The sequence below is a fragment of the Protomyctophum bolini genome (genome assembly GCF_963924005.1).
Source record: "Protomyctophum bolini genome assembly, chromosome: 3".
Classification (NCBI taxonomy): Eukaryota; Metazoa; Chordata; class Actinopteri; order Myctophiformes; family Myctophidae; genus Protomyctophum; species Protomyctophum bolini.
In genome coordinates, this window is record NC_137864.1 from 48,600,881 (window position 1) to 48,615,438 (window position 14,558).

The following is a 14,558-nucleotide window of genomic DNA, read 5'->3' on the forward strand; positions in this document are numbered from 1 at the left end:
CATTACTACCGTGTTTACGAGCCATTTTCCCGTCCATGACATTGTTTGTCATACACTTAACACAATAAGGTGGGACCACAACCTCATAAAAACATAAAATGTTCATACATTTTCTTTTTGATTTCAAATTCGGTTTAAGTTCCAATTATTAGGTTTTAAATCCTGTTTGCCAGTTTTTATTTTGGAAAGCTATATACATTATATAGTTTCCACAGTACATATATTCCCCCAACCCCATGTTTTCAAAGTACCGGTAATAGACTTTAGTAGTAGATTGGTAGACTCAACTAACCTTTGCTTAATCCGACACTGGTATTCACATACTTTAACACAATCAAATTTCATTAGGCATTTTCAGTGTCACATTTGAAGTAATGGTGCACTTATATTTTTGGAACCAAAAAGGACATAAGATCATTACAGAAGCCAGCGGCTTGAATTAATCTGCATCTGGGCCAGTGTTTTACTACCTCTAGTCTACACCTCCTAGATGCCCCACCACGTGGCCAGTGTTTTACCTCTGCCCCGCCAGCATGTCTTCTTGATCCCCACGGAATTCCATTGCCATCCATCTTGCATCTCTTTCAGGATCCCCGTTGGACCTGTGGCCTGTTTGTTAACCATAGTGTGTGACTGAATGTATCAACGCATAGAACCACCTCTTCAGCAAATACAAGCACAGTTTCAACACAACTGAAATGTTTAAATGATTTATTCACATGACTTGTCTTAGACTGAAGACATAAGTACTTACAGCACACAATAAATAATACAAGCAATAAGGTGCTCTCCACAAATTCAGCCCAGATTGTAAAATGATCAGCAATAGTAAGTTTACTCTTTATATAAATGACTGTTGTTAACATAACATATAAATCTACTACAACTGACTGTTGCTCACTGAAAAGAACCACTCAAATGATGGTTGTGGGCGCATTGAAGGCTCCCACCTTTATGATGTCAACTAAACATTTTCTTTATTTTAGTGAAGAAGCCATCCTCCTGTTGCTTCTCTTGATCCCCTTCGGCTCTGCTCTGCCCTGTGGCACTGCTGCCCCCACCTGGACACAAACACACACTGCATGAGCAATAGACTACCAGTATTCAATACTGAGACAGTCACACGAGGCCATCAACAGTTCAACACGGTGGAATAACACAGACTGGCAATTCCGTACATACAGTACATTACTAGAAAACCCGTACATATTACACTACTACTGTTTTGATCGCAATGGAGGCGTGGCTTTCACCCCATTAACTCATTAAGCTTCATGCTTCAAGACGATAATCAGGCTAGTGCACATGTGTTTGTTTTTTTTTGGAATTTGTCCGGTGTAGACCTTTTAAAAAGGTCTCTCATTCATATCGCACAACACAAAAATTAACCCTGGTGTCCCCATTTTGTTTATTTCTTTTCTTTTTAAAGATTTCAAAATATTTTATAGTGAATATAGCTTAAGAAGTGCAAGCTCACAATGCGTCACCATGCAATGCCTTGTGAGCTTGTAGATTGTCTATTTTCACAATTTGTTGTACGGTATCATGTACAGGTAGGGCTAATTGGAGATCGGCACATCACATTGTTATTCACTGGAAGGGAAAACAATGTGATTATGGTGTACAGCTGAGAGATCAGAATGCCAGTGAATGTGTGACACAGAGAATATTTGAGTCTCTCGCAATGTTCAAATTCTTCCGTCATACAGTCTGGAGCACAGAAGCTCTGATCATGAGTAAGTGATAAAGCGGAAGTGAAGCCTCCTCCCCACTTCAGTTTCGTCTTTACAGTCACAAAAATGTATCATAATATAAATAAATATAAAGTATTTATAGCTTGTTGCTTAGCAGAAATTTAAATAAAATATAAATATATTTTCGTGAACGGAAATGCCAGCTTCCTTACTCAGATTTCGGGAGGTGTAGTTCCAGACTCAATATATACTATACAGTAGTATCATTCAGAGATTGTGGAATAGTTGTCTGACTACACGATACTGAAGGTGTGTATAATGACAGAAAGAGGTCTGACCTGCACGAACAACGACTCCGTTGACAGTACCCTGAACGTCGGTCTCCTCCTCGGCATAGCTCAGGAGCTGCGAGCGCTGTCGCTGGGTCAACTTCCTGAAGCAGAACCACAAGAGCAGACCAGGAAAGGGTAAAATTTTTAACCTTTTTTCTTTTTTTAATATATTCTTTATCCCACGATTTTGTAACCCATTTTTCACCCCTGTGCCAATCATCTACTGTGATCCTGGGCTCTACACACCCTCCGCCAACCTGGGGAGAGCAACGGACTTAACTCGTGCTCCCTTCATGCCTGAGTGTCCAAGTTGCTCCTTTACACCTGACAGGGGGTTTTCCCTGGTTGGACGTAGCGTGTGGAAGGAACACGTTATTCCAACCAGTTGCTTTCCCCTCCATCAGGCGCCCCGGCTGGCCAGGGGGAGGCAGTTTAGAGACCAGGATTACTGCATGTTTTTGTGAGGGTACCTACCCTAGGGGACACGGGGAGAACATGCAAACTCCACACAGAAAGGCCCTTTTGCCAACCCCGCCTTCGGGTATGGGCACTGATGACGCGGAGGAGGAAACACGCCGCCAGCACCCACAGCACCCCGAGCCGAAAATCGAACCCAGGACCTTCTAGCTGTGAGGCGACAGCACTACCAACTGTGCCACCGTGCCCCTAATTTTTAACCATTTTAAGTGAGAGTAAGTCATCCTAATGGTTATAAGCTGATGTCGAGTATCAGCATAAACAAGATATGCTGAGCTACCACCATTAATATCACTGTGTTAATGTGATAATGACTTTGCACCTCAATTTTCCATAATAAAGCTAAAAAACTGCCATAGCCGTCATCACAAATGTGCTGAGGTCATGCAGCACATTTGGTAATATTTGGGCAAGTGGCTATGGCTGAATTTATTTTATTATTCACTTATTTTATTGAACAAAACTTGAAACTCTCTTCGTCTTAGGTTAACCAGACATTTGTATCTGCATAAATACCTCTAAAAATCATTGAGATTTTACGAGGGGAACCAATTGCTACGACTACAAACAGCATCACTCTATACCTCTTATATCAACCACTTAAGCCCTATATACTGTACATTGTATGACAAATTATCTACAGTAAATAGCTGATCTATAAGCTCACAAGAAAAGACAGCTATTCTTTGAAAACTGTCACCTAGAACAACATGCCCAAAAATAGGACCGCCAGGGTTGAAACTTGAAAGCGATCAAGGGCTGTATTTTGCGTGTCTTAAGTACCAGGTCTTATTCCCTAACTTGAGTAAACTAAAGACCTGGAGGCGTGATGATCAATGCCATTTGGCTATTCTGAGTGTCCAAAGAGCATGTATCACGCCTCCAGGCCTTTAGTTTACTCAAGTTATATTAGGGAATAAGACCTGGTACTTAAGACACGCAAAATACAGCCCTAAGTGTGCACATGTCTTACTTGGGTACTCTGATCTTGATGTGAACAAAGTGTTCACCGTAGCTGGCGCTGTAACTGTTCATCTTTCGAATGCCTTTCCCCTGCAGCCGGATGACCTGGTCAGCTTGGCATCCTGCAGGGATCTGGGGAGTGAGACAAAACAGAACCACGCCTGAAAAACAGAGTAACACAACGTTCAAGGTGTCCTGCTGTCACAGTCTGCAAATGAGCATTGTGTCTATGACATAATATATTTATTGTCTAACATCAGTTGCATGTCCATCTGTAAACATCAAGCAGAGACTAAAGGAAGCAGTATTGCAAAGGGAAACAATATGATTAACTGAGTGTCTGACAGGCATAGCTAATGTTTAGACCACAGCTGGGATCATACACAGAGGCTGATCAACAGTAAGCAACGCAAATATTTCACTATAGAATACAATAGCATAACAAAGACAGACATGCAGTCACATGGCCAGATAGAGTATTTACTGTAGATTCATACTTTAACCACTTTCAACCTGTTACAAAAATGTTATGTTGCTATATGCTGTACATAGTAACAATATCCCCCAAAAAATATTTATTCAAACTAATTACAAAAATGTTGTTGCTATATGCTGTACATACGAACAAGAACCCCTTTTGGTAAAAACACCAAAAGGGGTTCAACACTTGCATTACTAACTCACTGCTATGGTGATGGTTTCATGGGGGCCCTGGGCCCTGGCTGTGCCCCCCAGAATGGCCTGGGCCACTACTAACTCACTGCTATGGTGATGGTTTCATGTTGGCCCTGGGCCCTGGCTGTGCCCCCCAGAATGGCCCTAACTCACTGCTATGGTGATGGTTTCATGGGGGCCCGGGGCCCTGGGCCCTGGCTGTGCCCCCCAGAATGGCCTGGGCCACTACTAACTCACTGCTATGGTGATGGTTTCATGGAGGCCCTGGGCCCTGGCTGTGCCCCCCAGAATGGCCTGGGCCACAGAGATGAGCACGTCAGAGTGGATGTCAACGCCGCTCCGCCTGAACACTGGGCTCCTCTGGACCTGTCCAAGGACGGAACACAAGCAAACAGGGGCAATTCAGGAATGGGTCATTTGCTCAAATACCTCCTAAACAAAGCATCGTAAAAGAGGGACGAGTAGCAATTTCTCTTTAATTTCTTTTACATTTTTAATCCAGCGCTAACTCACCCTGAATGTGATGAGGATTTCTTTCTTCCCTAACGACATACGGAGAGTCTGACCATCTTCAACCCCTGTAAAATGATATCAAATACAATCTCATTACATCAAACGATTGAATATTTAACACACAACACAGAATAAACTCTTACAGACGGGTAAGCATACGTGAGCAACTGAGCACACACACGCGCACACACACACACACTAGAGTTCTCATTTTCGGCCCGAACCCGACCCGGCCCGACATTTTAGGGCCGGGCCGGGCCCCAAAAATATGTTAATTAGACGGGCCGGGCCGGGCCTCGGGGCCTGGGATTTTCCGTGATTTTTTTTTCCTTCTTTTTTCAAAAATGTTATTATAATAAAAATAGCAATTCTGTTATTTGTGTAATGTGTAGGCTATAGTATGTATTTATTATGAAGAGGGCTGCGCTATGGCGATTCACTTGTGACAGGAGGAAGACGGAGGAGTGGAGGCGGGGGGCTTGGAATGGATTACTGACTGCGGCAGAGAGAAGTGAACGGTGGGGTGGTCGTTTAATGTTTATACCGCTGGCTAGCCTCTGTTTTGCGGCGCACCAAATGAGCTTCAGTTCATAATGCTAAGTGTTTTATAAATCAATCGGATTATCACACGATAGACTGCAACATGACAAAAACAGTTGCACTGAGCCATCTCGTTAAACCCAGCTGGCTGCGATGAATAACCTAATCATTAGGCCTAATCAACGTCATATAGTCACCAACCATCGTCCATATAATTCTGTAGTGTACGATCTGACCACGCAATGTTACAGTCCGCTACAGGCTATTTGAATTACAAAATGATTAGTATTATAACCGCCGTCCCTCAGTGCGGCAGCGGCGCTCCTCGTTATATGTGCCCGATTTAAAATAACAGATCTCTAAGCTGTCGAGACACGCCATGAGCGGGTGCATGGATGGTTTGTAAACTAGTTTGTAGGCTATGTTTGTTCTTTTGGACACCGAACGGGGACCATACTTGGGGTCTTGGACATAGCTTCACTTCAGAGGAAACGGGGAGCTACTCACCACGCCAGTCACCACCACTGGAAATGGAATCCATTAGAATGATATGGAAATGGTACATTAACAGTCTAACGTGAGCTACATAAATCTTTTATTTCGGCGATAAGTCCATTGAACTCCGTTCTCACTCTCACACAGACACACACTGAAAGAAAAAAAAGAACGCCACTTTATTGCATGGCCAGCGCAGCAGCACGCGCCGTCAATGGTTCGCTGACGGCGCGTGCTGCTGCACTGGCCATGCATTAAAGTGGCGTTCTTTTTTTCCTTTGTCAGGCTTTATAGGGCTTCGGGCCTAACATTATGGTATTTTTTAGGGCCGGGCCGGGCTTCGGGCTGACCCAGTTAGGGCCGGGCCGGGCCGGGCTTCAAATTTCGGGCCAGATGAGAACTCTAACACACACACACACACACCCCCCAACATACCGGCAGGTACAGGCACAGCGACGGTCTGCCTTTGCTTATATTGGCCTGAACCTCTGCACAACACGCAGGGTGTGATCATGATGGAGCCCCTCCCACCACAGCGTCGACATGGGGAGCGCATCGTAAAAGGACCCGTCTGGATTGACTCCTACAAGACATTAGATTGGTTGATCATTAAAACAATTATTCAGATACGTTCTGTAATGTTTTAATGATTTTGGGGAAATGTCAAAAGACTCAAAACATAATGTTCAATCTAAAAAATAAAGCAATTAACGGACGTTCTATAGTAATAGAATACTCTGGATGATAAAAAAGTAGGTGTAAATGTGGGCATAATGAATAAATCCATTGTTTGTTAATTACAACAGAATAACATACTGTACGATATTAGATAAATGTGAAAGTCAACAGAGATGCATTTTGAAAAGGAGCTCAGTCGTAACCGTTTCAAAAGTCTCTTCCCGCCGGCTTTCTGAAAATAAATATCACCTGTACACCAGGTTAATTTTCCATCAGCTACAAGTGAAAATAAATGTTTGTTCTGCTTTTGGGAGAGACTCAGCCTTCGTCCGCTATCGTCAGCGAGTGAAATCCTTGTACAATGTATAAATCAGGCTTATCATCACTTGAACCCTGGCATCCCTATTCAGTGAAATATGCTCTCAATGTGTGTCACGTTGCATGTGTTGAGGGCTTGTAGAATTTCTGAGAATAAATTTGGTGTAGAGAGAAATACTAGAAAACGTAGTAAAGAGGACACTGTTTAACCCATTCTGAACGGGAACCCATTTTGGTGTCAGCATCATGTTATGCTTTAGCTATTGAAAAATAGCAGATCTACAAGCTCATATCGCGCCACCGAGTGGCGCGATACGAGCTTGTAGGTCTGCTATTTTTGAGAAATTCGAAGAGCGACTGACATTTTTTTAAATCTGATCTCAGGTCAGAATGGGTTAATCAGACCAGTGTGTGTCCAGTGGAAACCTCGTATGAATCTGATCTCGGGTCAGAATGGGTTAAGTGGTTAACTCACCATGCCAGTGCCGTTACAGTAGTTACAATGTGACACCTTGGTGCCCGGCTCACTGCCCTTCCCTTCACACCGAGGACAGGCGTCCTCCAGGTTCACCGTCATTTCTTTGGACACGCCCTTCGCTGCTTGGGAAAAGGTCAGCTCCATCACAAACTAAGAGAAGAACAGGAGGTAGGAGTGAGAATGGACATGGTTGGATAAGATGGTCGACAATGAATCAATGCATCTATTCATTCTTACCAAGTTATATTCAAGCTCTTGCTTGGGAAAGTGTATTAATAATAATAATAAAACTTTATTTGTATAGCACCTTTCATGACATGAAATGCAGCTCAAAGTGCTTTACAGAAAAATGGAGGATAAAAGAAAAGCAAGGCAACAACATTAAAAACAAGCAGTAATGCAATACAGTGAGGACATGAATAACAAAAATAAAAAATAAAAGATCAATTAAAAGCAATGTTGTAGAAGTGGGTCTTGAGCTGAGCTTTAAAAATGTCTACAGAGGCTGCCTGACGAAGGTACAGTGGGAGCTTGTTCCATGCCGACGGCCCGTAGAAGCAAAAAGCTGCTTCCCCGTATATTAGACAGTATGATAACAAAACAATCGTGCCTGTTCTGACCTCGGGCCTTTGTTCAAACATGCTGCTGAAGTCTCCGAAGCCCCGGCCTGCGGTGAACTCGCCAAAGATCTTTCTGAAGAGTTCCTCCGGGTCTACGTTGGAGCCTCCGGCCCTGTAGTACTGCTGCTGCTGGCCGGCCCCAGGCCCGCTGCCACGGCTGGGGTCGAAGCCTGCTGCCCCGTACGTGTCGTACTGCTTCCTCTTTAGTTCATCGCTCAGTACCTGAATATGTACATCAGTGGTGGAAAAGGTATTCACATTTTGCCTTTCCTTTTTTTTTTTGTATAATAGTCCGGAATTCAAAAATGTATAATAGTAATTGTAGTAATTAGGAAATACTGAAGTAAAGTAAAAGTACAGTACAGGTACATCTAATTAGTTACTTTCCAACACAGTAAGTACATCGTAATGGTTCAGAAACATTGTTTACTTGTGACCGATTCACAGGAGCACACAAGATACTGTAAGTTCTGAGGGACCTTCCATGATTTGAGTTCATAAATGTGGAGGTTATTGTGCTTCCCACGGTATGGAATGTCTAAAGCTGAAAAGAGAAGTTCTGTCTGAACTTTCAAATTAATCAAATAAACTAGTACTGTATTAGTCAAGAAACATTGATCTTACAAAATGTGTTTTAGTATAAGTATAAGTATAAGTATAGATACATTTCTGTCAAAATGCCAATATTCATTGTTTTCAGTTCTGAAATGCTGGGTAATGATTACTCTGAGGAATAACATCCACCCAGGAGGATCATGTACCAGATCCATGATCATTTAAAATGATCTGTAAAAAAGACAGTGTTGTGTATGGCGCTGTGCACCTCATATGCTTCCGCTAGCGTGGCAAACTTCTCTTTGGCTCCAGGGTCATCCGGGTTAGTGTCAGGGTGGTACTTCTTTGCCAGCTGCAGATGGTCAATCAAAAAATTATAATCGGTATTACACAGTGATACATACTGTTTCAGCAGTGGGGGAAAAACTTTCTTTATGCTTATTTTAACAATTTGAACAAGTCAATAGCATCCCTATTCTGTGGTGAACAATCGACGAAAATAGCAAGTCTACAATGATCACAACACAATGTGTTGAGCGACTATGAGAGATATAGATGTATAAATAAGTCGCTGAGAGGCGATGGGATGGGCCGGGTTGTCAGACGTGCTCCAAACAAAAGGATCTCGCTGGGTCCAAAATAATGCGTTAAGGGTGTTTTATTGAAAGTAGGTACATAACTGAAACGGTGCTCAAACATAAAGAAAAGAAGTCACAGCGATCCAACTTAGATAAAGTAAATAAATAAAGTAAATAAAGCGGTCAACAAAAGTGCGGCTTCCCACGCACCCCCTCTCTCTCACTGTGTGAAACAGGTGAACTCTGGGTGAAGTATTCAAAGAAACAGGTCCGCCCCTCTGCCTGTCAATCAACCACATTAATCACCCGTGACAGCCCACTCATTGCACTATCGAACATCATTTCCAATTCATGGCTCTTACACAATGCATTGAGCTTTGATTTGCTATTTTTGTTGAAGAAATTTGTTCCGGAGATTCTGGACTAGGGAAAAAAGACCTACTGTAGGGGGACCCCAGTCAACAAAGGTTTATGGTTTAAGTGGTTAAATTGTTTCATACGATGGTGTCACTACAGGAGCAGATCTACAAGATCACAAGCAGCTCGCCATGCGATGCCTAAATCTGGCTTTCATCAATTTGTTTTCCGACAGGACCAAGACGGCATATAGTGTGACAGCGCATGAGATTACTACAGATACTGAAAAGCACTCTCCAACTCCAAATAATGTTAGTTTCTGGTTGACGCAGTCAGCAAATACACATCACTTGATCTGTTGTTTGCATCTTCTGGTCTCCTATTGTACCATTAGATCTCTCTCTCTCTCTCTCTCTGCAGTGTTCCATTATTGGTGCTTACTGTCGAGTGTCGAGAGATCAATTTTTAATACTTAGGCACTACTTTAATGTCCTTGAATAACTGTGACTCTGACCTGGTAGTAGGCCTTCTTAATCTCCTTCTGTGATGCGGCGCGCGGAACCCCCAAGACTTCATAGAAGTCCTGGTTGCTTGCCATGGCACGGCTGCTGGTGTGGAGGGAACGACCGGTGATGACATGTTGATATCTCCCTGCAGGACAGGTGAATATATAACAGTGATGACATGTTGATATCTCCCTGCAGGACAGGAGAATATATAACAGTGATGACATGTTGATATCTCCCTGCAGGACAGGTGAATATATAACAGTGATGAAATGTCGATATGTTCCTGCCGGACAGGTGAATTTATAACAGTGATGACATGTTGATATGTCCCTGCCGGACAGGTGAATCTATAACATATCGTTTGAATTTCACTTTAAAGCTGGTCTGGACAAAACGTTTTTTTTAGGTAGACCACACCAATGCAACTCAATAGGTTGCATTGGTGTGGTTTACCTTAAAAAACGACTTGTCCCAACCCGACCCCTGGTGTGGTTTGGGCTTTAGAAGACAAAGGGCAGCACCAGTTTCATCCCATGCCTTTGGGCTCCTTAATAAACATAATCCCTGTCATCTGGAAGGGCTGGTGCCAACACCTCTCGTGAATGAATACACACACACACGAATACACACACACACACACACACACACACACACACACACACACACACACAATACTACATGCACGAAAGCATGTGCCTGGATGATCTGGACTTGTAATACCAACAGTTTGAGAGGCTTGATTCAATATTTAGATATTGATGTTCATTTTAACAGACACAAACTTCCTATATAAGACTTTTTTTTAAATCTACAGAGAAATTAAATTACTGAAGATATCTCCCCAGTATTTCCAGTTACATTAGGTAACTAACTACTATACAAAATACGTACGTGTAATTTGCACAGTGGCAGAAGTTGTGTAAATGCATATTAAAACCATTAACACACATTTAAGCACTTGTTTGTCAATTGCATTACAGCCAGGACTGCATGTTTCATCATACTGTACATACAGCATCAAGGCTACTGAACTTGTAGCCCCGCAAGCAGAACCCAATGCTACTGAAGTTTCTGACATAAAGCGACATCCAAATTTCAGAAAAGCTTTATGGAGGGTTCCGAGAGGGGCTACTGAACTTGCTGAACTTGAAGATGTTGTTGAGCTGCTTTGAGCTGTTGAGCTGCTTGCAATGCCATGGTCATTACAAAATATAATAATAATACACAACGCAGGATAAATGAATGGTAAATTGGCAATTAACCATTCAAACTGACAAACAATAATACCAGCTCGAGCTGACGTTTGTTTTTCAACTTTTAAAGGGAAGCCGCCCACCCCTCTCTCTCCCTCTCTCTCCTGCTCTTGTTGTCACCTGTTAATGGGTGCAATGTCACGGCATTTCTGAGTCTCCAGGAGCTATGGCTGCCCGCTGTCCGGCATGGCTGCGACCTCAGTATCGTCGTGGCGTTGGCGTCTCCGTGTCTTGCTCGGACAGACAGCAAACAAGCCCGACGGCGTGCACAAGACACTGCTGTCACCAGCCAAAGTGCCGTGGAGCGGGCTGTGGAGGTCGCCATCTTTGCGTCTCTACTGACTAGTGTCAAAGGCTGGCGGTGGTCTGCGCATGCGCATGCGCTCTGACTGTGAGTTATTGAGAGAAAATGCATACAACTAATTTCACTATTAAAAAAGGCTGGGTTAGTGGGTTAGTGGGTATTTACTTAAATACGAGGGACAAGCCCAAAACAGTGCTGGCACATTTACAACATAAAGAAAAAGTATTAAATAGAGCACCGAAGTCTGACGTCACTTTCAGTAGAGGGCGAGTTACGTCAGGACTTCGGTCAGTGAGACATCATTTCATAGCTGCTATGATTCTGCTACTGGCCCCTAACAATGTTTTATATTCATTTTTATTTTCCCATTTATTTTCTTCTTGAAAATGTGCCTTAATTAGGATAGGATAGAGAAACTCCAGCTAAAGATACACGTGTCATTATTATGCAACAAAGCCAATGGCCAAATGTGTTAATTTGTGCACCATTCCAGTCTTGTTGGGTTTCATGCAGTTTCTCCTAGAATGACCCACCCCTCCTATTGTGTGTGCGCGTGTGTGTGTGTGCGTGTGCGTGTGCGTGTGTGTGTGTGTGTGTGTGTGTGTGTGTGTGCGCGCGCGTGTGCGTGTGTGTGTACATATTTTATTTTATAGAAAGTCATAAAGGGAGGCATACTATGGTCTCACGGAGCATTGAATGACTAGTCGGACCAAACACATAAGGTGAATTTTCATTTGCATTAGGCCTACTGTAGTTCTGTCCTATATTGACAATTTACAATTTAGGCATTTTGCAGACACTCTTAAAATAATCCAGAGCGATTTACAGTAAGCAAGCCAAGAACAACATCATGCCTAACATTCCCTTCATGGACCCCCTGTACTTTTCAAACACAAGCATATTTACCCAATAGTTACCTTAAAGGAGAATTTCAGACTAGAAGGCTTTCTTACCTTAATTATTTGTAGTTGTTACATCCCCAGCATAGAGGTCCAGGTGTTATTTTGTGCAAAAGCGCATTATTGGCTATTTCCCCTACCATAAGCCCTCAATGAATTGAATTGAATTGCATTGAATTGAATGGGGCATTGGGTTGTTGTGCTAGCTAATTCGCTTATTTCCATCGCTCAAAAATCAGCGGCACACTTTACTACTTATTTTGATGGAAATAAGCGAATTAGCAGAAAAACCCAACCCCCGCCTGTAAGGATGGAGGAGGTCTTGGTCGCAAGCGCGGAAAGTGCTGACCTTAACAACTTATCAAGGAGTTGTTATCTTGAAGTTGTGGTCTTGATGTTCTTCAGTTTTGGGAGCAAGTTAAGAATGATTAAATTGCAGGTTTAGGATTAGAATCTCAATACTGACCACGTTGATATTCAATAGTCGGACAGAGATTGTTTCTGGCGTGGATGCCTTATATATGGAGGGGATGACATCAGGTAAGAGTGACGTCAGGTAAGAGTGACGACATCCCTGACACCGCCAGAGCTTATATTAGGGGAAATAATGCACTTTTGCACAAAATAACACCTGGACCTCTTGGGGACTACAAATAAAGGTAAGAAGGCCGTCTAGCATGGAATTCTCCTTTAACTGTTTAATATTCCTTCTGTTCCATGCAGACAGTTGAAAGTCTGTAATATTTAAAATTGAATGAATTAAAATCTCAAACAAATGTTGAATGGCTGGTCTTCATAGCTCCCCCTTTAGCCTAAGCACTTTATGTAGGTGTAGGCCTATCCATTCACACCCCACAGCCAAAGGCCTTCCTTGCATCCATGCAAATCCCCCTTTCCCTTGTTTAGTTTCAGCCAAAACTAACACGGACCAATCAGATTCAGGTTGATACTGATACCTGAGTTTGCTGCTATATATAATGCAGACATGCAACACACTTTGATTTAACTTTGAGATGACGTCTCTACTCAACACGCTGTACAGCAGACGGTACGCAATGCACAGTTTAGTCGGGAAGGGATCTTTTGGGAAAGTTCTCAAGTGTGTTGACATATACACACAGGAAATTGTGGCTATCAAGATGATGAAGATTAATCCTAGGAAAGGTGGTTATACTGAGTATAGAGAGGTAAGTTTACAAAATGTTCAATATTATTTTCAGGATCTTCTAAATACTATATGGACACAGGCCTATAAATATAATGAAGCATAGCCTATTGGATTTATTACATTCTCTATAGGGGCTATAATAATAATAACAACAACAATAATGCAATAATAAAAAAATGACTAATTGTCTTTAAATGGAAATCATAATTCTACCACCAGGTGGCCATGCTGATGAAAGTGCGCCGTCTGAACCGAGATAACCTTGTGCAATTCCACCACTACTTTTTGCACCAAGGACATTTCTGTCTGGTCTTTGAGATGCTTGACATGAGCCTTTTTGACTTAATGAAGATGAGAGGCTTCAAGCCATTCTCTGTGATGGAGACGAGGCCCATCATACAACAGGTAAATTCAGGACATACCCGTTCTAGGTTCAATGTTTCTTTATTGTTACTGTTATAACTTGTGTATGGGTATAACAATTTTATTATTCTCATGTAGACTATATCACAAGATGTAGCCTAACAATAAAGAAACCTTGAACCTTGAATTGTGACAAATCAGCGTTGTTATCTGTATTTGAATGACCATGACTGCGCCACAGCATATTCATGCTTAAATCACCAAGCATTTAGAGACAAAAATAACCAGTTTAATATGATTATTAAATATATTTATAATTTATGAATATTTACAGCTTCTCGTGGCACTCAAAGCTCTCAAGGAGGCACATATTATCCATTGCGACATCAAACCAGAAAATGTCATGCTGGTTAATCAGAAAGAGCAACCCTTCAAGGTGAAACTCATCGACTTTGGCCTCGCCATAACTGTTTCAGAGGCTGAAAAAGCCCAAGGACTTAAAATGCAGACTCGTTATTACAGGTAAGCACCTCAACTCAACTCAAAGCAAGCAATTCATGAATACTGCATGGCAGTGCAGTATAATTGTGTTAGCAATTAGCATACCCTATCACTGCTTATTTCAAATGTAGCCTATACAAATATAGAATATTTGTTACGCAGTTGGCAGTTTGTTTCAATGCACTGAACATAATAGCAATAATGATAGTAATAAGGATGCAGTGAGCACCACCTTGCAAGGTGTATTCTGAGCATCCTGAATTGTTCTGTGCATTGACACAATACAGT

At 42.3% G+C, this 14,558-nt stretch overlaps 1 protein-coding gene across 2 annotated transcripts; it reads right to left on the bottom strand.

Annotated features, from left to right (window-relative positions):
- Nucleotides 1-351: 351 nt before the first annotated feature.
- Nucleotides 352-11,361, bottom strand: LOC308312533 (dnaJ homolog subfamily A member 3, mitochondrial-like). 2 transcript variants are annotated; one of them, XM_080759147.1, is made up of 12 exons: nt 11,156-11,361; nt 9,788-9,924; nt 8,607-8,690; nt 7,784-8,005; nt 7,161-7,313; nt 6,125-6,272; nt 4,655-4,719; nt 4,379-4,507; nt 3,477-3,598; nt 2,033-2,127; nt 951-1,061; nt 352-609 (listed from the first exon to the last, which is right to left on the bottom strand). In XM_080759147.1, exons 1-11 carry the CDS (start codon nt 11,358-11,360, stop codon nt 961-963), a joined length of 1,461 nt encoding a protein of 486 aa, XP_080615273.1. In that variant the 5' UTR covers nt 11,361; the 3' UTR covers nt 352-609; nt 951-960. The 2 variants fall into 2 exon arrangements, with proteins under 2 accessions (XP_080615273.1, XP_080615272.1); XM_080759146.1 differs by lacking the exon at nt 352-609 and having other exon boundaries at nt 790-1,061.
- Between the last annotated feature and the right edge of the window lie 3,197 nt (nt 11,362-14,558).